The 25,345-nt window shown below is 38.6% G+C and overlaps 1 protein-coding gene across 5 annotated transcripts in view; it reads right to left on the reverse strand.

The window, feature by feature from the left end:
• Window positions 1–25,345, reverse strand: part of TET1 (tet methylcytosine dioxygenase 1) — a 121,482-nt gene that overhangs the window by 49,321 nt on the left and 46,816 nt on the right. For all 5 annotated transcript variants that reach the window (XM_077778527.1, XM_077778526.1, XM_077778525.1 and 2 more), the window contains exon 3: window positions 483–2,802. In XM_077778527.1, the coding sequence (XP_077634653.1) occupies window positions 483–2,802 (2,320 nt within the window). The remainder of the gene's footprint in view (window positions 1–482; window positions 2,803–25,345) is intronic.

Consider the following 25,345-nt stretch of genomic DNA (forward strand, 5'->3'; position numbering starts at 1 on the left):
AAGAAATAAAACAGGTCCAGTTCTTTAATACGGTGGCAATTACACACACTTTCTAGTTGCTTGTTAAGTTGCACATATATTTTACATTCTGTGTGTAGGTTTTAATCACCCAATAAAAAATATTTTTGAGACAGAATGCTTACAGGTTGAAATCCTTTAATGCTAATAAATTATAATAAAGTATTAAAGGAATTCATTCTTATCAGAATCACAATAACTTGAGACATTTAGCTTAGAGAAATCAGCAAATTTTCCACTTGAGAAAGTTTTCCAAATTATGCATTATATTTCCCAATTATTTCAGTAAAATCAGTAAAGGTACAATAGAAAAATGGGTAGATTTAGTCCATTTCAGCTAGAATACTAATGGTGCAAAAATGCCACATATGAAAAATAACCCAAAATTTGATTTGGTCATGACAAGGCAATTAATGGAAGTAAACAAAGAATAAACACAAAAATGCACTCAGGCACACACTTACCAAGACAGTTGCACGTGGGCAAATCAGAATCTTTCGTTGTGGACACCAGGTTTTTTGTAGGATTGGTAAAGAAGTTCATGGCATAATCATTAAAACTTTTCTGTGCACTGTCTACTGGGGAAAATTCTGAAGCTCCAACACTGGATGAACAGACGTCCTCTTCGCTTTTCGTAGAAACCACTGTAATTCCACCTGAACATACTACATTTACATTCCTGAGAATTTGTGCTGGGTCTGGTAAGGGGGTCTCATGAGAGATACCGGGCAATGTTGGCAGTCTCTGATGCATGACTTGGTCTTTCACATCCTGCTGGAATTGTGTTTGGTCTTCGCCAGCCATTACATTAGCACACTGGTTAGATGGAGAGGTGGCCTGGAGTAAAGGATGAGCATTCTGATTGACATTCACGGATGGCTGTACCTGAGAATTACAAACTTTTTCTGTAAACGCCTGCCCATTGGATTCTGTTTTTAACTGGAATAATGGGAGAGAATCCAATGGTTCAACCTTCATGGTTTTTTCCTGTGCTAATTCAGGATTATAACGCTCAAATTTTATCTGAGTGAGTGGAGGAAATAATTTTTTGTGTTCTAATGCTGAAGTTGTTTGGGTCAGTGGTTTCCATACTTTGTTTAGGGGAGGAATTTTTCCTAACAGAATGGGAAAATCATGTGGACCGAATTGACCAAATCTTTGAAATTTAGATGCTATCCAAATGTCATGTAGCTTACTATACTCATATGACAACTGTTCCCGCTTTTTCTGGTCATTATCTTGACAAGTTAGAACTACAGGCTTCTTTTTCCGTCGCTCTCTTGATGGGGTAGATTTTGTCTTTTTCTGTGTTGTGTTCTTGTGCTTTGTTAATGACGAGCTATGATTGTTTTGTACACTGGAAGGTGGTTTCTGTGGTATTGTGATTTTCTCCTGACTGCTTTTTTGCTGTACGTTATATGCAACAAGGTTTGTTGATGTACTTTCAACCTTTTTGTCCTCTTGTTTTATATAATTGAATTTAATTATTGATGCAAGTTGTGTTAATTGTGTTGCAACATCTTCCTCTATTTTACTATGAACTGTATCTTGACATGATGGATCATCTTTTGAATCTATCTGTTTACTGCTGGCCAGTGACTGGTTACAGTAACCTAATTTGTCACTTGTTGGTGGCATCTGATGCAAAGTCTTAGAACTCTCGAGGGTAATTCTAGCTTGAGCAACATTTTTATTGGTGTTAATTTTAGACGAATTTGAATTTGGTATGAAAAGAGATCCTGAACTTGTGACTTTTGAATATTCCTGTGACTTTGTAGATGCTTGGTTAGCAGCTGAGTTGTTGTGTGACTTGGAAATATTTTGGCCATTGAATACCACTGTGCTGCATAAACTTTGCTTTTCCAAAGATGGATAGTGATGAAGGCTTTCTGTCTCCCCTTGTAAGGTTGGGTCTTGGAGGTCTTTTTTTACTGAATAAAGGATAGCTTTACAGCTATTAAGCAAACTTGCTGTTCTGTGCTCTGTTTCTTCATCCTTCTCAGACTTTGATGGTGAAGAATTTTCTGATGGAGCTTCTGACAGTTGGGTCAGAGCTTCTATGGCCACCACTTGCTCCAGTGTTAATCTCCTATCCTTCATTAGGGATAGAAGAGTTGGTTGAACTGGAGATCCATCTTTTGATTCTTTACTAGGTATATTTTCTAGAGATTTGGGTTGATCACTTTCATTGTGCGTACTGGTATGACTATTTATGTTGAAATTTGCTGGATCTGGGATAGACTTGCAGTTAAAACTGGGCTTCTGGAAGACTGAAACATTACTTCTCTCCTTGAGATGATCACAGCTCGCACTAGTGGCAATGGAGCTCATGGCATTATGGTTGGCAGTGTCTTTCAGGAATTTATAGGAGTTGTTTTCAAACACCTTGCCAAATTCTTCAATATTGAATTTTTTAAAAGACGCATTGGTCTCAGTTGGTAAATAGTGTACATTTTTAATGCCGTTTCTTACAGTTTGTGCAAACAATTTCTGAGGTTCCGGTAATGTGGTGAGTAGGACTTTCTTCTTGTCATCTTCAGAGTTCTTCGGTTTTTCAGCTTCTGTCACAATTGCCTTAAATTCTCCTTTGACATGATCAGTTAAATGTGATTTCTTATTTTGCGTCCACTTCTCCACTTCAACACCTGTCATACTTTCTTCATTTTTAGTTACATTTTCATGGGGAGGTGGGCTTAATTCCAATCTCTGTTGCTCCCCATGGCATCTACTGTATTCCATGGATTCTGACTTGGGGCCATTTACTAGTTTGTTGTCAAAATCTGCCTACAAAACAAACAAAGAAATATCTCATATTATCTATGCAAACATACGGAGTAAGAGCCATAGGAACTTTACAGTTTAATAGGAACTAAGTATAAAGCCTCTGAAAAAATATTTTTGCTTTTTATATGTTCAACAAAATAGCAATAACTGCTGTGTAGGGAAAAAGAAAAAGACCAAAAAGTACAAACTATCATAACCCACACTTATTAATATTTTGGTATACTCGTTTATCCAAATAAAATTTGAAAATAATTTTATGTTGGTACCATTCAATAGGCAATATCTATTTTAATACAAATTGTACTGAAATACAAAATACATACAGAAAATTGTACAAATCATAAGTATATAACTCAGTTGTCACAAATGAACACCTATGCGCCCAGATTCCAGCCAAGAAACTACCATCTCAGCATCATTTTACTGCTAAAGGGTAACCATTGCTTTGACATCTATCATAGATTTCTTTTGCTTACTTCCACACTTCACATAACTGACTTCCTTTCAGTCAAAATTATATTTGTGATTATCCATGTTGTTAAGAAATCCATTGATTCTTATTGTTGGATAGTCAAACAATGACTACAATGTATTTATTGATTCTACTACAAATGGACATTTGAGTTATTTTGCGGTCTTGGCTATTATAAGTATACCACCATAACATATTACAAAATTAATCATTTTACCATGTAAAATCTTACAATTCAGTGGTTTTTCAGAATATTTACAAGGTTATGCAATAATCACCTCTAATTCCAGAACGTTTTCATCACTGCTAGGAGAAACCTTTTCCCACTAACCAATCACTATTTCCCCTATTAATCTCTATAATTTATTTTTTTAATATTTTATTAAATTTTTAATTTTTAAATTTTACTTTTGTTGAGAGAGAAGAGGGCTCCAGTGAGTGAGCAGTGGAGAGGGGGAGAGGGAGACAGAGAGACAGAGACACGGAGAGAGAAACAGGGCCCACCCTCCTCAAAATAAAATGAATAAACATTTAAATTTCTGTTATTTATTTATTTTGAGAGAGAGAGAAACAGTGAGAGCGGGGGTGGAGGGAGCGAGGCAGGCAGAGAGACAGAGAATCCAAAGCAGGCTCTGAGTGAACTCGTGTGACAAGGCTTGAGCTGAAACCAATAGCGAAATGCGTCATCCACTGAGCCACCCAGGGGCCCCAATCCCTATTTTTTAAAACCAAGAAATGGGTCATCCAAAATTATAGCATAGGAATTCAGACAGTAAGGGCATTTCCAACTGCTGTCAGGAGCAAATGGAAAGATAAGCTCCATTTCCTAATCTTTAAAATGGCTCTGCACATTCTAGTCAATGCCTCAGGGAGGAAAAAATATTAGGTATCAAAAGTTAGGAGACTTCTTTAAAAAAGAAAGTTTTTCTATTTTAAAAGAAAAAAGGTTTTTCTCCATAGAAAAACCAGGAGTATTGGCTGAAAAACGGAATCAAAGTTCAGGATGGCTATACTTACATTCAGAATATAAAATAGTGAAGCATTACCCAACTGTATAATTAAACACTAAACAATCTTAGTAGAAGTAAACTGTATTACTAATTTCTTGATCAGGGTACACAAGTTAACACAGGTTATGTTAAAAAAAAAAACACAGGTTATGTTCATTTTGCCAAAATTCAAAATATACAAATATATATATACATTTTCTATATGTTTATTATATTTCAATAATAACTTTAAAAATCTGGAATAATGGACTTTTTTTTTTTTTAAAGGCAGCAATGGTATTAAAAGGTTTTCAATTAAGAGGTACCTGGGTGGCTCAGTTAAGTGTCTGACATCAGCTCAGGTCAAGATCTCAGGGTTCGTGGGTTCGAGCTCTGAGTTGGGCTCTGTGCTGATAGCCTGGAGCTTAGGTCAGATTCTGTGTTTCCCTCTCTCTCTACCACTCCAGATCTCATGCTCTGGCTGTCTCTGTCTGTCTGTCTCTCTCTTTCTCAAAACTAAACAATAAAAAAAATTTTTAATTTAAATCTTTAAAAAAAATTCCATTGCTAATAGGCAAAGATGTCCAGGATATACTGGACATTATTTGGTTAAAAGAAACAACCAAACCAAAAAAGTGGATATAGAACCTTTATATGCAATGGTTTTATTTTTTTTAATAAAAAAAAAAGGGAGCGCCTGGGTGGGTTAGTTGGTTAAATGTCTGACTGGCTCAGGGCATTATCTCATGGTCTGTGTGTTCAAGCCCCATGATGGGCTCCATGCTGACCGCACAGCACAGCCTACTAGAGATTCTGTTTCTCCCTCTCTCTCTACCCCTCCCCCACTCACACTGCCTCTCTCAAAAATAGACAAACATTAAAAAAAAAAAAAAAAACAAAACACCCCAGACCTGATTAAATACGGTTTTGATTTTTAAAGTATATTTCCTTTAGGGGCACCTGGGTTTCTCAGTCAGTTAAGCATCTGACTGATGCTTTGGCTCAGGTCACGAGTGAGATCTTGAGTGAGATCAAGCCCCATTCCATGGCAGGCTCTGTGCTGACAGCTCAGGACCTGGAACCTGCTTCAGATTCTGTGTCTCCCTCTTTCTGCCCCTCCCCTGCTTGCACTCTGTCTCTCTCTCTCTCAGAAGTAAATAAAACATAAAAACGAACGCACTCAATCCCAGAATTGGAAGGAGCTGACTCCATGATACTGCTGAGTGCACCAACAGAAACTACTGGTGCAGCCTCCGCTAACTACATGAACTCTTTTAAGCTTATTTTTATTTTGAGAGAGAGCAAGCAGGAGAGGGGCAGAGACTGGGGGGTAGGGGGAGAGGGAGGGAGGGAGAGAGAGAGAAAGAGAGAGAGAGAGAGAGAGAGAGAGAGAGAGAGAAGAGAGAGAGAAAGAGAGAGAGAGAGAGAGAGAGAGAGAGAGAGAGAATCCCAAGGAGGCTCCAGTGCAGAGCCCATTGTGGGGCTCTAATCCAGGAACCCTGGAGAAGAGTCACACGCTTCACCAACTGAGCCACCCAGGCACCTCTGAATTTTTAACAAAGACTTCTTTGACATTTAATCTACTTAAACAGTAGATTAAAGTAGTGAATTCCAAAATATCCATTTTACATCTCAAATATTTGTTAACATCTACCTCTCTAATGAGAAGCCAACTCTCCAAAGGAAGTTAAGTGTTACACAAATGTTGAAATGGTGGCTGTTTTATTCCATAATATTCAATATGCACTCTGGAAACCCAAACTCATTTGACTTACCCACCTGAGTCTCTTCTCTTCCTCCTCTACCACCCCAAAAGGGCCCAAGGGTACCATTTAAAGGACAGTGAGTAATTCAAAGTCTCACAGCTTTCTGCTTTGCACTCTATACTAGTCACAAGAATAGAGGTTGCTCTGGGCCCCTCTTACCCATTCCAAACCAACAGGAATGTTGAACACCTTAGATCAGATCTGGCCCCAACAGTTGTTGAGCCCCCTCTGTTCTTATTTCTCCACATTCCTATCATAGTGATACTCTTACACCCACTCTTGAATGAGCTCAAATGGCACTGAGCAAAGTGGTATTTTATCCTGAAATGACTATGCCCTTTGGACAGAATCTGACTGTAGCCTCTCCCAGCACTCACATTCCATACATGCTGTATTTGTGTATCAAGAAACAGGTGCTCAGATCACATGAAAACATCTTTCAAAGCATGTACAGAGACATGGGTCACAAGACTCTGATCTTTTCTACAGGTAGATCAGTGCTTCTCAACATGCCTTTCATTTTTGGCTTTGTTTTACCNTATAGTGTGTTTCTATTTATGGGATGTAGCCCCATTGTAATGTCTAGTTTTTTTCCGCCATTTCCCCCCAACCAAGAACTATCCTTTGTCCCCTTTGAGGAAAAAAACATTAAAAACTAGCATGTAGAAGACAAGGAGCAACCCATATAAAGTGCTTATGCCTGAGGAGAAGTGACACCCTAAGGACTTATGTTCTCAACCTGAAAATTAAGTGTTTGGAGAAAAAACTTAGGAGACCCGTTGGTGGTTCCATTAATGTTGGCTTTCAGATGATGCAATCATGCTAGATACTGTATTTTACCTCCCACATTCCACAGAAGCATGGAGGTCAGCCCTGCTCTGCATGACTGCTTGTGAAATAACCTAAATTTAAATCAAAAGGAAAGATAAACCAGTCATTCACCAAAGCTAAAATAAAAATTTCACACACACACACACACACACACTCGCTCTCTCTCTCTCTCTCTCTCTCTCTCCTTCAAAGCAGACCTACAAAACAGTTACTTCATTTTGCTACAACAGTAAAAATTGTCTAGGTCTTTTCCTTTTTTAGGCATAAAATGAGGACACCTACCCTACCTAGTATTGTAGCCCTAATATTTGAGCTTTGCCTCTATTCTTTTTCTCTAGCTTTCCTACAGCCACCCTGTGAGAGGTTCAAAATTCAGAGAAAGTCAGGGGGGTGGGGTGTAAGGGACTGAGTTTGCACAAGTCCCCAAGTGTCTCCACATGTCCCCAAGTGTCCCCATATGTCCCCAAGTGTCCCCACTCATCCTACCTTGCTGCCAGAATGAATTATGGCTCTTCGATGCCTGGGCCTGATAGAAGCCATTGCATAGACTTGGAAAGTTCCTTTTCCAATCAATCTACCAGATCCAGACTTCCTTTTTATTCTAAAGTTTAAACAAAAACCCCACCCTCATTTGGCCACAGGGTCTCAGAATCCAAAGTAAAACCTTTAACGTAGGGGTGGGGCTGAGGAGGGGAAGCATGTTATTAGAGGGAGGGACAACTACTATTTAATACAGAAACATGTAAATTGTAGATTGGCTCCAAATGTATACAAAGAACTAAACTTCTCTAGTCACAGATGTCCTTGTTCCTAACCTCTTTCTTTGGAGTTTTGAGCCAGTACAATATATTCCAAGTCAAAAGGACTAAAAACCGTTCAGACTCCAAATCTGCCTGAAGCTATCAACCTATCAAATCCCCTGACATTCAAATATCTTAAATGGCTACCCCAAGATTAGCCGAAGGTCCTCAATCACCAAATTCTATCATTCCTTAACCTACTCTTTTGTAGACCTCCAAGGAGAATCTCAACTGAAATACTAAAATCTAGGTCTCCCTTGGAGCTCCACACTTCTGTGCCTCTGTCCCCAGGTCGTAGGTGTCTCCCCCACCCTCTCCCCCACCTACAACTGGGGGATTCCAAAGGCAAACCCACTGTCCATTCATTCTTCAGACTTTTCATGTACAATCTTACCCATGCTTAAAGTTGAAAACCAACTATTATCCAACGTAATTCATTCTTTATATTTTTTGTGTATCTTGTTTCATGTATTTGTCAGAATATGGGCTTTATTGGAGTCAGACAAACTTTGGCTACTTTCCATGGTTCCATCACTTACAAATCATGTGGCCTAGAGTGAGCCTTGCTCTATGGAGCCTCTTTGAGCTCAGTTTCCTTTTTCCTTTTTCTTCTTAAAAGAGTTTTTATGTGTTTATTTTTTATTTTTTTAGGTAGGCTTCACACTCAGCATGGAACCCAATCTGGGGCTTGAACTCTCACAACTGCGAGATCAAGACCTGAGCTGAGATGAAGTCAGACGCTTAACCAACTGGGCCACCCAGGTGCCTCATGCCTCAGTTTCCATAAGATAAATCAGGACCAGTTCTTTCCATGAGTGGCCTGAGGTGATCTCTGAAAATGGTTCGCTATTCACTTGACGCGGAAAACCTGACAAAATCATGCAAATCAAGAGGTTCAAATGTTTGTCTTCACTTTAAGAACACATGAAAACTGCCCAGGCCATCAAGGGTATGCATATCCAAAAAGCCACCAAGTATCTTAAAGATGTCACCTTGCAGAAGCAATGTGTGCCATTCCAACGCAACAATGGTAGAGTTGGTAGGTGTGCCCAGGCCAAACAGTGGGGCTGGACACAGGGTCGGTGGCCCAAAAGAGTGCTCAATTTTTACTGCACATGCTTAAAAATGCAGAGAGTAATGCTGAACTTAAGGGTTTAGATGTAGATTCTCTTGAGCACATCCAGTTGAACATAGCCCCCAAGATGTGGCATAAAACTTACAGGGTTCTTGGTTGGATTAACCCATACATGAGCTCTCCCTGCCACATTGAGATGATCCTCACTGAAAAAGAGCAGATTGTTCCTAAACCAGAAAAGGAAGTTGCACAGAAGAACAAGATAACCCAGAAGAAGCTGAAGAAACAAAAATTTATGGCCCGGGAGTAAATTCTTCATAAAATACATGCAAATAAAAGTAAAAACAGGAAAAAAAAACAAAAAAGATAAATCAGGACCAGTAATAGCATTCACCGAACAAGTTTATTTTGAGGATTAAATGAAACAATGTATTTACATATATAGTTAGACCTTATTATGTGTGGAAACAAACTGATGATTTAGGGGAAGAATATCTGCTACATACAGGTCCTTCTACATGTAGCAAAAGCAAGTCCACAATTAAGACAACAGAATTATTTATTAGTGGTTATTATGTATTGGGCATAGACTGCTGCTAGTCATCATCATTAACACTTTACTGGAACTATCTCATCTGCTTTTCCTACCAAGTGTATTAATATCTCCATTCATCTGATAAAAGTTGAAAAAGCTTCAGTAACAAGCAAAAGTCACATCAACACTCTCAGAGCCAGAATCAAGCCAGACATGCCTGTCTCCCATAAGACCTTAGTGTTAAAACCAAGGCACTGCTCTTTGAGTAATAATTAACATCTATGGCAAATTCAACTAGTTACTAATATTAAGTAATGTTTACTAAACTAAGATTATGATGCTTAAAACTTAAAAGAACAACACAATTCCTATGATAGTTTCTTTTTCCAGATTGTGTAAATTGTTGTTTTTCTCAACCCACTGGCTTATTTTCATTCACCTGTTTTTGAGTTGTAACAGTATACACAGCATTGCTATTCAAAACATTACCACCTTTTGTGCAAATTCGATATAACTATACTGGGTTCACACCAAGTGATGAAGGAGACTTGGGTGAAATTAGAATCCAGTTTGCACTCAAACTTTTGAAGATGTGATCAGAGCCATCGTCTATTTTCTCTCCAAATGTTCCTTGGACTATATGTCTCCTTACTTCTGAATAACCCTGATTTGCTTTACCTTTCCTAATTTTTTGCTCAAAATTTTCAGTTTCATCCAATTATAAGGTTCAGTGAATTCATATTGGTATTAAAATAATAACCCAATATGAAGTCCCACATTAATTTTTTAAAAACAAAAGAACATACAAAAATGGCAGCTTATTTAAAACAATCAGACAAGAGTCAATCACAATGCAATTTATGTGCACTCATACTCTCAAGGCTCCGGAGAGAAAGCAGTTTCCAAATACCTTCCCCCCACCTCCACCCCACTGGCATTTAAATGCTCCTCAAGATTTCAGGAGGCTTGTCCTATGAGAAATCCTGTTTTCCACTAGGGTTTAGCCCCTATCAAGTCATTTCGCCTGGAATGCTCCCTCATGATCAAAGATAAATTCAAGGACCTTGCCTCACCCAACTCCATCCAGAAGGCCATCAGATAACTACTTTAATTCAAGATCCTACAAAGCAATGATAAAGGTTTGAACTTTCAGTTCTTTCCAATATTACCACTGTGGCCTTGGGTCTTTGGTCCCTCCATCAATGTTTCCCCTTGAATAAAAAAAAAAAAGTGTGTGTATTTCTGTCTAGGCTTTCTAAGAACATAAGCTCCAAGAATACTGAGTATTTATTCAGCACTTAGCAGGTGATGATATGCACAGAGGTATTTACACATTCCTAACAGAAAAAATCAGAGCGTTTTGGAGCCAAAGTATGAAGGTCTGTAAATCTTTCCCTTCTAGCTCCTTCCCCACAGGCTATAACAAACTCAAGTCTTTCCTACCTTAAAACAAAACAAAACAAAAAAACCACACAACCACCCTAGAGAAGCATTTAGCTCTCACCCTATCTCATTGCACCATTTTACCAAAAAAAAAACGGCCTTCAAATAAGTGTCTGCAATTACTATCTGCGCACTCTTCAGCCTACTATATACTTAGGCTTCTGCAGCCAGCACCTCACTGAAACTGCCCAAGACTCACCTAGCAGTCCCAACTGCCAAATTCAGTGGAGTTTCAGAATATTTATTGATACTGTTGCTCAGTTCTTTAAGGTTCTCCCTTCAATTCTCCATAAGTGATTTCAGTCTCCTTTGCTAGCTTTTCTGCCCACTTATAAAGTTTTCATTATTTTAAATAACATTTATTCATTTTAAGAGACAGATAGAGACAAGTGGGGGAGGTGCAGAGAGAGGGAGACACAGAATCTGAAGCAGGCTCCAGGCTCTGAGCTATCAGCACAGAGCTCAATGTGGTGCTCGGACCCACCAACAGTGAGATCATGATCTGAGTCGAAGTAGGACCCTTAACCAACTGAGCCACCAAGATGCCCACAAAGTTTTCATTTTATAACGTTAATTAATTTTTTGTGAGAGCATGCTAGTACGAGTGGGGGAAGGGCAGAGGGCGAATGGGGTGGGACAGAGGATTGGAAGTGAACTCTGCACTGACAGCAGAGCCGGATGCTGGGCTCAAACTCACAAACTATGAGATCATAACCTAAGCTGAAGTCAGATGATGAACTGACTGAACCACCCAGGTGCCCCGTTCCTCCCCACTTATCAATGATGTTCCCTTTTGCCTTCTCTCATGTTTCCCCATTTATCTAGATATAGGCCTAGATATAGGCCAAACAGTTTACACCTGTTTGCTGATGACTCCTACAGCAAGACAAGATCTTTCCTCCAAACTTAAAACTCAGTCATCCACAACTGGGCATCCTCACCAGGCTATTGAAACCAAAAAAAATTAATGAGTTATCTCTACCCCCACCCAGTTAACCCAAGAGGTACCAGATGATATGGATATTACATTTTACTGAATGTTAGGTAACAAACATTTTCAGAATCTAGTCTTTCAACCACTCCCCTAAGTGGATTAACTTCAACACTGGGATTAGATTCCAGTCTGTAGCACTCCGAAACTCTTATGTTCTGTAGTTCTAAGGAACAATTTTCCAATGTAAATACGATGTGGGCTCCAGAAATCATCTTAAATTTTTTAGGAGGTATGTTTCTTTATTCTTTTTCTTTTTTAAGTTCATTTATTTATTGTGAAAAGAGAGAAAGGGAGGGAGAGAATCCCAAGCAGGCTCCATGCTGCCATCACGGAGACTGATGAGGGACTTGATCCCATGAACTGTGAGATCATGACCTGAACTGAAATCAATAGACAGATGCTGAACTGAGGACCCACCTAGGTGGGAGGAGCTATACTTCTTAAAAGTAAAAAGGAACAGGTGAAACAAATTTTATTATATTTCTATTTAAGCCACCATATAAAAACTATTATTTTAACATGTATTAGTATGAAAATTAATGGAGATATTTTACCTTTTGTAAGAAGTCTAAGAAATTCAGTGCATGTTACACGTAATGCAAACTAACTTACTCCCAAATTTTCAATGGTTAAAGTAAAATGTAACCCAATAAGAGAGTTGCATTTAATAAAGATATTTCACTTTAATTCACTTTTAAATTTTAAATCAATTTAATTTAATTAAAATCAAGAAGTCAGTTTCTTAGTTGTACCACCCATATTTCAATTTTAGAGATGCAGTTATTTAAGGAGATCAGTTTACATGCAAATCACATTGCTTAAGGCCACATTCCACAAGCACCTGGCTAAACATCAACATCGCCCTAGGGGTTTTTAGAAAACCTAAACCTAGTTTAGAAAACTCTAAACTAGCCCTGCACAGTTTCCTTAGTCTGAAGGTAGAAACTCTAGAAAGATTCAAACAGAGCCTGGGAACCTGGGAACCACTAACGACCAGAGCAAAATTCACATTTTTCAGTACAAAAAGAAAGGCCTCCAAGATCCTAGCCTTGGCCACATTTTACAGAAAGTACCTTGCAATAACAGTATATTCAGACCAACCCCACCCCCAGGCTTGCTTCCTCTAGGCTATTTTAAGCAGCCAAGTCTTTTCTCAAGTAGCAGCTTTATAGTAGAATGCCCCTTAGTCATTCAACCCTCCCCCATCCGCTTTGACCAAAAAAACACCTAGAATTAGAAGAAAGGTATCTGTAGAAATCAACTACTTTTGACAATACCCCAAAAGTAAAATCAAAGTATTTCTTAACCATCCTCCCTATCCCACCTGCCCCCACTCTGATAAAATGAACACTCCTTCCTTTACTATCTCTCTCTCTCTCTGCACAGGCCATTTATCATATCAACTGATTGTACCTACTTATGTGTTTGCAATGCTGTCTCTTCATCCTGGACTTTAGTCCCCAGAGTACAGATCTTGGTGATTGTCCTCTAGGCTCAAAAAAGTGTTTTATTTTGGGGCACCTGGGAATCTCGGTCGGATTAAGCATTTAACTTCTGCTCAGGTAATGATCTCACAGTTCAGGGGTTCAAGCCAAACATGGGGCTTAATGCTGTCAGCCAGTCAGCCTAGAGCCTGCTTCGGATCTTCTGTCTCCCTCTGTCTGCCTTTCTCCAACTTGCACTTTCCCAAAAATAAATAAATAATTTATTTTCAATGTGTCTTATTTGGGGGACAAATGGGAAAATGTAAGTATACACTAGATATTAAATAGTATTATGGTATTGTAATAATGTATGAGTGTATGGTATGACTTAACTTTAAAGATGATTACTTACAACTTTATAATGGTTCATACACATACAAAAGGTCAATTATTAGTGGTGTTCACTGCATTATTTTCTCAACTTGTTTTCTACTTGAACTTTTTATTTAAAAAGCTGGGTGATTATCTTAATAAAATATGAATAAGAGGCACCTGGGTGGCTCAGTCTGTTGATGATCCAACTTCAATTCTAGTCATGATCTTACAGTTGGTGAGTCCGAGACCGACATTGGGCTCTGCACTGGCAGTGCGAAGCCTGTTCAGATCATCTGTCTCTCTCTCTCTGCCCCTCCCCTGCTTGCTCTCGCTCTGTCTCAGAAATAAACAAACCTTCAAAAAATAAATGCATAATGAGTAAGTAAACGAATGAACTTAGAAGAAAAACACAGGATGATTTAATATGGTAAGTCTTTAGAATTTACCTTGTATTCATTTGTAAATATTATTTTAGAACAAAGGAATAGTTCTTCCTTTCTAAATGTCAATTTTTCAAATACTTGTTTTCAGAAATTGCTTCTTCTGGAACCAGATTCCTTAAGTGACAGGACTGGCTAGGAAGTTATTTTAGATAAACCTGTTCTAGTCTTTTGTCTCCTGCAAAACAGTCTCCAGGATGTAGCATCACTAAACTGAATCCTTTCTCATCTACCAACAGTCTGTATATAACACCTTTCCCCATAACCAGAGCTCCGATTTTCTTCTTTCTAACTCCCCTTTTAATGCATGACTCAACCTTGGCAAGTTAAGAAAAGAAACTGAGGTAAGCACTTAACAGGCAAAGTCATGAAGCTAAGAGCTACTACCAATACAAATTTTCATCATGGTTTACTCCTTTTTTCTTCTTTTAATTCCATAAATTAAGTACAATGACAGAAATTTTTGCCCTATCTTTCTCTTTTTACTAGAAGTAATACTTTAAGTAGCACCTGAATGCCTGTCAGTTAAGCATCCGACTCAATTTCTGCTCAGGTCATGATCCCATGGTTCATGACTTCAGACTCTGTGATGGGCTCTGTTCTGACCACATGGAGCCTGCTTGGGATTCTGTCTCTCCCACTCTCTCTCTCACAATAATAAACTTAAAACCGTAGGAAAAAAGTAATAATTTAAAAATATTTTAGGGCACCTGGGAGGTTCAGTCAGTTAAGTCTCGGATTTCAGTTCAGGTCATGATCTCACGGTTGGTGGGTTTGAGACCAACATCGGGCTCTGTGCTGACAGCTCAGAGCCTAGAGCCTGCTTCAGGTTCTGTGTCTCCCTTTTTCTCTGTCCCTCCTTTGCTTGCGCTCTGTCTCTCTCACTCAAGAATATATAAACATTACCAGCAATAGCACTGCTAGGAATTTACCCAAGGGATACAGAAATGCTGAGGCATAGGAGCACATGTACCCCAATGTTCATAGCAGCACTCTCCACAATAGCTAAAACATGGAAAGAGCCTAAGGGTCCATCAACAGATGAATGGATCAAGAAGATGTGGTTTATCTATACCATGGAATACTACATGGCAATGAGAAAAAATGAAATCTGGCCATGTGTAGCAACATGGATGGACCTTGAGGGTGTTATGCTGAGCGAAATAAGTCAGGCAGAGAAGGACAAATATCATATGTTTGCACGTATAGGAGGATTAGGAGGAACTTGACGGAGAAACAAGGGGGAGAAGAAGGGCGGAAATGGTGGGGGAAAGGGAGAGAGGCAAACCATGAGAGACTCTTGAATGCTGACAAAAACTGAGGACTGATGGATGTGGGGGGGGGATGGGCATGGAGGAGGACACTTGTGGGGATGAGCACTGAGTGTTATGTGGAAACTAATTTGACAATAAACTATTTGTAAAAAAAAAAAAAAAGATTTACTTCTACCCATTGGAAAATTTGACAATAGCCTGAAATTAGTAAATTTTTCCATGTCAAATAGATGAAGCACAAATGTTAGTTTCTATCATCCCAAATATACGTCATTTTATAAAAATATAAAATTTTCATCAGATTGTACAAACATATTAAAATCAGTAATTCTCTATACTGGAGATGACATATTTAGAACATTTATGACATATATATTGTATTCTTTGGAATTCAGGAAAAATTTTAGAAAAGTACTAAGTCTTAGAATGTCATGAGCTAAAATATGAAATAACATTGAAAAATAATAGGAAAACATAAGATTATCATAGTTGAAACATTATATTCTAAGTCCAAGAAAATCGACTAAAAATTTCAATGATTTGAAGTGTTCATGGGGCGCCTGGGTGGCTCAGTCAGTTGAGCATCAGACTTCAGCTCAGGTCATGATCTCAAGGTTGTGGGTCCGAGCCCCGCATCAGGGTCTGTGCTTATAGCTAGCTCAGAGCCTGGAACCTGTCTTCGGATTCTGCCTCTCCCTCTTTCTGTCCCTCCCCTGCTCACACTCTCTCTCTCTCAAAAAATAAATTAAAAAATTTTAAAAAATAGTGTTCATATCAGTGGCTAATTTCAAGTAAATATATATGTATATATATTATATATGTAAGGAAGAAAATGTGTATATATATGTATATATAATTTATAACATTAATAGTTTCAGTATTGAATGAAGAAAGTTATAAAACTTCACTGGGGGATACAAAAGAAGGCCTGAAAAAGTACAGAAATAAACCATGTATAGGATTAAAAAGACCAATATTGTCAATATCATATTTCTCCCTAAATCAATGTGTAATGTTAATGCAATTATAATTACTAAGTATTCATGTCATTTGATAAAATCATTCTAGTTCATACTAATAAATAACTGAACTGGTTTCAAGACAAAATAAAAAGAATATATTAACATTAAATAAAAATTTTTAATAAAAATATTTCTATATTTAGATGTTTTAATAGAAAAATAATAAACATTTATAAGGATATTTACGGAAAACTTGTTTGAGGTGCATCATAACAGGAAATACTTAAAAAACAATACAGGACTAGGTGAATAAAGCATGGTATGAGATGTCTATACAATGGAATTCTAGGTAGCCAATGAAATACGTACAGAAATGGCAAAAGGAAGAGCAGTTGAAGAGGAACATATGATATAGTCTTCTATTTGTGTATGTGGGGATGTCTGAGGAGAAAACTCTGAAGTGTAAATTTAAAACAATGGAAGAGGGGGTCGCCTGGGTGGCTCAGTTGATTAAACCTCCGACTTCAGCTCTGGTCATGATCTCAAGATTTGTGGGTTCGAGCACCACATCAGGCTCTGTGCTAATAGCTCGGAGCCTGGAGCCTGCTTCTGATTCTGTGTCTCCTGCTCTCTTTGTTCCTCCCCCGCTCTCTCTTCTCTCTCTCTCTCAGAAATAAATAAATATATAAAACAAAATAACCAAAGAGGGACACCAGGCTGGCTAAGTGGGTAGAGCATTCAATTCCTGATATTGGGCTTGCGAATTCAAGCCCCACATTGAGTGTATAGGTTAATGAAAATAAAATCTTAAAAAAGAATTAAAAAATAAATTAATAGGGACACCTGGGTGACTCAGTTGGTTATACATCCAACTCATGATTTCGGCTCAGGATGCAATCTGCCTGTTCGTAGGTTCTTGGCTTTGAGCCTGCAGTTGGGCTCGTGTTGACAGGGCCAAGCCTGCTTTGGATTCCCTCTCTCTGCCCCTCCCCTGCTCTCTCTCTCTCTTTCTTAAATACATAAATATTTTAAAAAGTAAATAATAAAAATAAAACATCTGAAGAGATACATAAAAAACTAGTCCTGAGATTACTGCTGTGAAATACAAGTGATGCAAAGGACAGGAAAAAGAAAATGGGAATTTTAACATTTAGCACTTTGATATTCAAATTGTTTTTCAACTAGTATCTGTTCCTTTTATAATATATTTTAAATTATACAGGCATACAAAATGAAATAAAATCCAGAAAAGTACATCTGCCAAATTCCAGTATTAATTAATTTTCTACAAAAAGAGGTTTCATTCCATTAATAATAAATAAAAGTTAAGGATTTAAATAGGTATTTTCCCAAAGACTAAAATGCAAATAACCAACAGGTACTTGAAAAGGTACTAATCATGATTAATTATCATGGAAATGTAAATCGAAAACGAAATGTGACATCACCTCAATGAGGTAGCAGCACTATTCACAGTTGCCAAGGTAAGGAAACAGGTTAATCTAAGTGTCTCCAGACAGAAGAATGGGTAAAGAAAACGTGTGTGTGTGCGTGCGTGCGTGTGTGATTACACGCTCAGGTATTGGAATGGATTACACAGCCTTTGCTTATTTTCTTTTTTAAAGTTTATTTCTTTTGAAAGAGAGAGAACAAGAGCAGGGAAGGGGCAGAGAGAGAGGGAGAGAGAGAATCCAAGCAGGCTCTGCACTGCCAATGTAGAGTTGACACCGGGCTTGATCTCGAGAACCATGAGATCATGACCTGAGCCACAATCAAGAGTTAGATGCTCAACCGACTGGGCCACCCAGGTACTCCTTATTCAGCCTTTAAAATGGAGGAGGAAATCCTGTCATTTGAAACAGTATAGATGACACTTAGAGGCATTATGCTTAGTGAAAAATGCCAGAGAGAGACAAATATTGCATGGAAACACTTATATGTGAACTCTAAAATTTTTAAAAGACAAACTCACAGAAACAGTAAAAAAACTGACTACCAGAGGGGCGCCTGGGTGGCTTAGTGGGTTAGGTGTCCGACTCTTGCTTAGGTCATGATCTCGCGGTTCGTGAGTTCGAGCCCTGCGTCGGGCTCTGTGCTGACTGCCAGCTCAGAGCCTGAAGCCTGTTTCAGTCTGTGTATCCCTCTCTCTCTGACCCTCCCCTGCTCACGCTGTCTCTCTCTCCTAGAAATAAATAAAACATTAAAAAAAAATTAAAAAAAAAACTGACTACCAGAGACTGGCAGGGGAGGGGGGGACAGTGTGGAACAATAGGGAAAGGGCGGTAAAAAGGGTACAAACTTTCAGCTATAAGTTGAATAAGGGCTGAGGACCCAACGTGTAACATGATGACTATAGTTAATAACACTGTATTGCATAATTAAATTTGCTAAAGGAGCAGACTGAGGGCTGATGGAGGGGTAAGGGAGAGGGGGAAATGGGTGATGGACATTGAAGAGGGTACTTTTTGGGATGAGCAGTGGGTGTTGTATGAAAGCAATGAACCACAGGAATCTACCCCCAAAACAAAGAGCACATTTTACACACTGTATGTTAGCCAATTCGACAATAAATTACATTTAAAAATAAATAAATAAATAATGTAGTCAATTAAAAATGACAGGGAGTAATAATTGATAATATCTAGACATGATAAACTTGTTGCTCTTGGTTCAATTGTAAATTTATAGATGGCAGGGTGCCTGGGTGGCTCAGTCAGTTAAACATCTGACTCTTGATCACTAGGTTCCTGGGATGGAGCCCTTGCCTCTAACTCTCAGTTGACAGGGTGGATGGAGCCTACTTGGGATTCTCTCTCCCTTTTTCTCTGTCCCTCCCCTGCTTGCAGAAGCAGGCACTATAAATACATACATATACATAAGTAGATGGCACTAATCATAAAAAAATTTTTTTAAACCTTTACTTATTTTTTTTAGAGAGAGAGATAAAACATGAGTGGGTGAAGGCAGACAGAGATGAGAGGGAGACACAGAATCTGAAGCAGGCTCTGGCTCTGAGCTGTCACCACTGAGCCTGATGCAGGACTCAAACTCACGAGCAATGAGATCATGACCTGAGCCAAAGTCGGACACTTTAACCGATTGAGCCACCCAGGCGTCCCTCAAAATTTTCAATGTATGCATCAAAGCATATTCTACTTTTGTTTATATTTCTCTGGGATAGTTTTGCCCATCCTGTGTGTTTGAACTCTCTTTCCTTTAAAAGTGTCCCTTGTAGGGTGCCTGGTTGGCTCAGTCTTTTGAGTGTTTTACTTCAGCTCAGGTCATGATTTCATGGTTTGCGGGTTCGAGCCCTGAGTCAGGCTCTGTGCTGACAGCTCAGAGCCTGGAGCTTGCTTCCAATTCTGTGTCTCTCTCTCTGCCTCTTCCCTGCTCATGCTCTGGCTTTGTCTCTCAAAAATAAATAAACATTAAAATTTTTGTAACAAAATAAATAAGTGTCCCTTGTGCACAGTATATCATTTAATTTAGAGTGTTTCATTTACATAATCTGAAGTATTTCTTTTAGATGGTGATTATATTTTATAGACACATTACAATAATAAGTGTTTGGTGCTGGTAGCTTTTTTGCTAAATGAGTTATTTTTCTTTTTTATTCTTTTTTCCTCTATTGATTTAAAAGACATAGAATCTCCTTTAAATTTACTACTGATTCCTGTCATGTCTTTTAATATTATTCTTAAATCCGTATTTTACAATTTATTAAAATCATAATGGGTATCTACTTAAACTGACCCCAAAAGGAGCACACAATAAATTAATATGAAAAGAACCAAACTGCAAAGAAGCAACATAGCACAATCTAATTTTTATAAAACAATAAACGTTCGTGTAGTCATAGGACATTTATCATATAAGACAATTGTTAACACTAGGTACATCTGGATAAGATGGGAGGAGTAAATTTTCCACAACAAATAAATTTACAATTAATGAAAAAGAGGGGCTCCTGGGTGGCTCACTCAGTTAAACCTTTGTCTTTGCCTCAGGTCATGATCTTCCTGCTGGTTGAGTTCGAGCTCTGCTTCTGAGTCTGTGAGCTCTGCTTCTGGGTCTGTGCTGACAGCTCAGAGCCTTGAGCCTGCTTCAGATTCTGTGTCTCCCTCTCTCTCTGGCCCTTCCCCCGCTCACACTCTGTCTCTCTCTCTCTCTCAAAAATAAACATTAAAAAATAAAATAAAGAAAGTGACACTTCTCAAAAAGTTTATTTATTTTTAGTAATCTAACATGGAGTGGGGGAGGTGGGGGAGGGAGGCTCCAACTCAAAATCCGAAATCAAGAGTTTCATGCTCCTCTAACTGAGCCAGTAGTATGCCCCAAGAAAAAGATACTTTTTATTTTAACTTTTTAAAAATGTATACTTATTTGGAAACACAGAATCCAAAGCAGGCTCCAGGCTCCAAGCTGTCAGCACAGAACCCGACATGGGGCTCGAACTCAAAACCACGAGATCACGACCTGAGCAGAAGTCTGACACTTAACGGGCTAAGCCACTCAGATGCCCCAAAGATACTCTTAATGAGTGTCTAGAATGTCACCTGCTAGGATTCACATCATTTGGAATAACACAGCAGCACATATCATCATATCGTGTATTTCATAGTGCAAATAAAATGCCACACAGGGCACCCGTGTGGCTCAGTGGATTTAGCATCTGGATTCAGCTCAGGTCATCATCTCACACATCATGAATTCAAGTCCCAAATCAGGTGAGCAGGAGCCCGGTTTTTCCTTCTCTCCCTCCCCCCACCCCTCTGCCCCTCACTCACTTTCAGACCCCCCNTGATAAAAATGAAGGTATTACAAAAAACTTCATTGAAGTTATGTCATTAGTACCTATGCAGAGGCCACTGTATTTTCCCTCATCATCTTATATATTTCTTTGACAGTTATAAACAGAGAAATTCAAATCTGGGACTATATTGCTTTTTAATTCTTCATAAACACCTGAAATGTCCTGGAATATAAATCCATTGAAGGGAAAGGAAAACAAGAATCAGAAAGGGACACAATTCAGAATTCCACAGTTCCCAAAAAACTGGTGTGATACAATAAAATAGAAACTCATATGCTTTAATACCATATAACTAAGGAAGGTTGTAGAGACCAACATAGCTGAGTGTAAGGCTTTTAGTAAAAAGAAACAAAAATAACACCAGGAAAAAAAGTCTCCTAGTCTGTGAACACTGACTTTCTGTTACCACTGAATTTCTCTCACCTTTTATGAATTTCAAAGCTACGACCTTACCCTAAAATACCTCTATTCTGTTCCTCACTGGAAAGCTTCCAGGAAAACTTCTGTGTCCTGTTCTTAAGCTATTCTGATGCTTGCAAACAAATAAGATGGCAGCCATGGAAGCTAACGGGACTGTGGAGAACATGAGGCCCAAGGCCTGAAGAAGCCTCAGCAGATGCTGTTACACATTTGGGCATTAATAATGAAGCAACTCCTACAAGGCCTCTTGGTATTATACTTGCAAAACTGATTCAAACAAATCAGCTTGGGAAAGAGCAATCAGTGGAGCTAAAAGCTGGATTAAATATGGTAAACAAAGGATCCTTGCCAGGGGTGAGCAGAACTTGGCTAGGAGAGACGCAAATAACATCCTAAGACTTACTAACTCTAACAACTCATTGAAAAACATAGCAAAGAATCAAGTTGGGGCCAGTAAGAAATTTACGNTAAACATGTTTTACACCTTAGACTTACATGGTATCTTATATGTTAAGTATGTGCCAATAAAGCTGGGGAAAAATAAATTTGAAAAATTCAAATAAAGTTCAATATTTTTTTGTATAGAAAAATAAATACTATTTTATTGTTTCATGGAAATATTTCAGCAACTGTGGAAATAAAAACAGGTAAAGAGTTCATTTCAAAACCTGGGAAATGTCTGGGGAGGTATAAATCAAGACTGAGCTTCTACGGAGGAAGTGTAGAAAAGATCTGAAGTGGCAGCAGGGAGAAAATTAACGCAGAGCACTTGGTTCTAGAAAACAACACAACTACATAGACCAGCAAAGGCAATAATCCCCTTCACACATCCCAAGAAAAGGGCACTTTGAGCTAAACTTACTCATTATGTTTGGTTCTAAGAAGAAGCCAGCTACACCAAAGTGATGGGAACTATCAGGCCAGGCATTTTTACATTCCATACCCCTTACCCTTTGCCTGCGGTGCCCGCTGGGTTTTACTAATTATGTGACAGATACACCAGAGGCTGAACACGCTCTGATATAAAACCCTTACCACATGAGCTTAGTAGTTAAGTAAGTTATGAAGTGACCATCTGTCTTTTCTGCTTAAGCAGATGAGAGGATCCCAAGGTTAGAAGAGACCTTCAAGGGCATGGAATCTGCCTCCTTATGCAAGGCACAATATTTCTATTAAGTGATTCATCAGCATTTGCTTAAGTACTGAAAGTAATAAACTACCTCTGAAGAGTACAGTATGCTGCTTCTTCCTTTTCCACACTTATCAATCTTATTTTTATGCTTGGAACCTTAACCCTTCAATTACCAATTAGTGATGGATTACAGCCCACAGAATAAAATAAGGAATTTTGAGTCCATATTGAGACAAATAATCGAATGAATAAATAAGTGTGAAAAGAGGGACAGTGCTTTCTTACAGTAAAATTCCCATTAACAGATGGAGAGGAATGGTAGAAACAGAAAATGACCATTTGGTAAGCAAAGCACTACATTAATAATTCCAAGATACTTTTTAATTATTAATAAATCAATAATTAGATATGAATACTAAATAAAGTTAGTGGGTAAAAGTATGATGAAAAACAGGATATTTTCAGAGTGTCCAAGTATCTCCACACAGAATACCTTTTTTTAGGTAGGGTCCACTCCCCAGTGTGGAGCCCAGTAAGGGGATAGAACTCACAACACTGAGATCAAAACTTGGACCCTTAACTGAATGAGACACTCAGCCCCCTACCCCCAACAAGATATTGTTTTAAGTTTATTTATTTTTAAAAGTTCACTTATTTATTTTGAGAGAGAGAATCAGCAGGGGAAGGGAAGAAAGAAATGGGGACAGAGGATCCGAAGCACACTCTGAGCTGTCAACAGACAGACTGATGCAGGGCTTGAACTCACTAACTGTGAGATCATGCCTAAGCCGAAGTCAGACACATTCAACCAGCTGAGCCACCCAGGTGCCCCTATTTATTTATTTTTTTGAGAGAGAGAGTGGACAGGGGAATAACACAGAGAGGGAGAGAGGCTCCATACTGTCAGCACAGAACCTGATATGGAGATCATTACCTGAAATGAAACCTGATGCTTAACCGACTGAACCACCTGGGGGCTCCAAGATACTTTTTAATTACAAAGGGAAACAGTAATTTCATAGATTCTTCTCTATGAAAGAATTTCATAGAGACACCTAAGCCAAGAAATCAAAGTTAACTCAGACATGAGACCTGATATCAATACACTGCACAAGGCATATTGCTTCTGTGAATTTTTGCCAAAAATCCATGTCCTAAATTTATTCATGAGGAAGCATCAAACAACTCAACATGAGGGACATTCTACAAAATATATGACCAACACAGTGCCTAGGTGGTTAAGTCAGTTGAGTGACTTGGTTTCAGCTCAGCTCATGATCTCACAGGTCATGATATATATGGAACCCTGCGTCAGACTCCATATTGAAGGTGCAGAGTCTGCGTGGGGTTGTCTCTCTTTCCTTCTCTCTCTGTCCCTCCCTCTCCTCAATCTGTCTCTCTCTCAAAATAAATAAACATAAAGAAATAACTGATCAGAATTCTTCAAAAGTACTAATGCCATGAAAGATTTTGAAACACTGGGAACTATAGCAGTCTGAAGACTAAAGACACATGCCAATTAAATGTGATGAGAGGGTTTTGTTTATGTTTATTATTTATTTTTGAGAGAGACAGAGCACAAACAGGGCAGGGGCAGAGAGGGAAACACAGAATCCCAAGCAGGCTCCAGGCCTGTCAGCACAGAGCGCAACGCGGGGCTCAAACCCATGAATGGCGAGCACATGACCTGACCTGAAGTCGGACACTTAAATAACTGAACCACCCAGGTGTCCTGAGAGAGAAAGAATCTTAAACAGGTTCCATGGTGCAGAGCCCAAGGCAGGGCTCAATCCCATGACTGTGGGATCATGACCTCAGTCGAAATTAAGCATCTCAAGCAGCGGATGCTCAACTGATTGAGCCACCCAGGCGCCACTGATGATTACAGATCTTAATTGAACCCTGCACCCCCAACAAAAGGGCAGTAGTAGGGAAACTGGCCAAATATGAATTAGGTCTTTGGAACAGTGAATAGTATTTTGTCAATGTTAATGTCCCAGTTTTAATCCATGAGATGTGAGACATTAACATTTGGGGATGTTGCTCAACATCACTCATCATCAGGGAACTTCAAATCAAAACTGCAATGAGGTATCACCTCACATCTGTCAGAATGGTAAAACTCAACAACACAAGAAACAACAGGTGTTGGCAAGGATGAGGAGAAAAACGAACCCCCATGCACTGTTGGTGGGAATGCCAACTGGTGCACCCAATGTGGAAAAAAATAAGTTAAAAAGAGAACTACCCTACAGTTCAGCAACTGCACTACTGGATGTTTACCCAAAAAATATAAAAACACTAATTCAAAGATATACTTACCCCTATATTTATACCACCATTATACAACAAACAAATAACGGAAACGGCGTAATTGTCCATCAATTGATGAATGAATAAAGAACATATTACACACACACACACCTATACAAATACATACAATGCAATAGTAGTATTCAGCCATATAAAAGAACGAAATCTCACCATTTGCAACAACATGGACAGAGCTAGATAATATAATGCTATGTGAAATAAGTCGGTCAGAGAAAGACAAATACCATATGATTTCAACATACTTGAAATTTAAGAAATAAAACAAATGAGCAAAGATGAAAAAAAGAGAAAAATTAAGAAACAGACTCTTACCTATAGAGAACAAACTGAAGGTTATCAGTGGAGAAGTGGGGGGATGGATTAAGGGATGGGGATTAAAGAATACACAAAATATGATGAGCATGGGTGATGTACAGAACTGTTGAATCACTGTATTATACAACTGAATTTAATATAACACTGTA

This window comes from Crocuta crocuta, unplaced genomic scaffold (genome assembly GCF_008692635.1).
Source record: "Crocuta crocuta isolate KB4526 unplaced genomic scaffold, BGI_CrCroc_1.0 scaffold167, whole genome shotgun sequence".
Taxonomy (NCBI): Eukaryota; Metazoa; Chordata; class Mammalia; order Carnivora; family Hyaenidae; genus Crocuta; species Crocuta crocuta.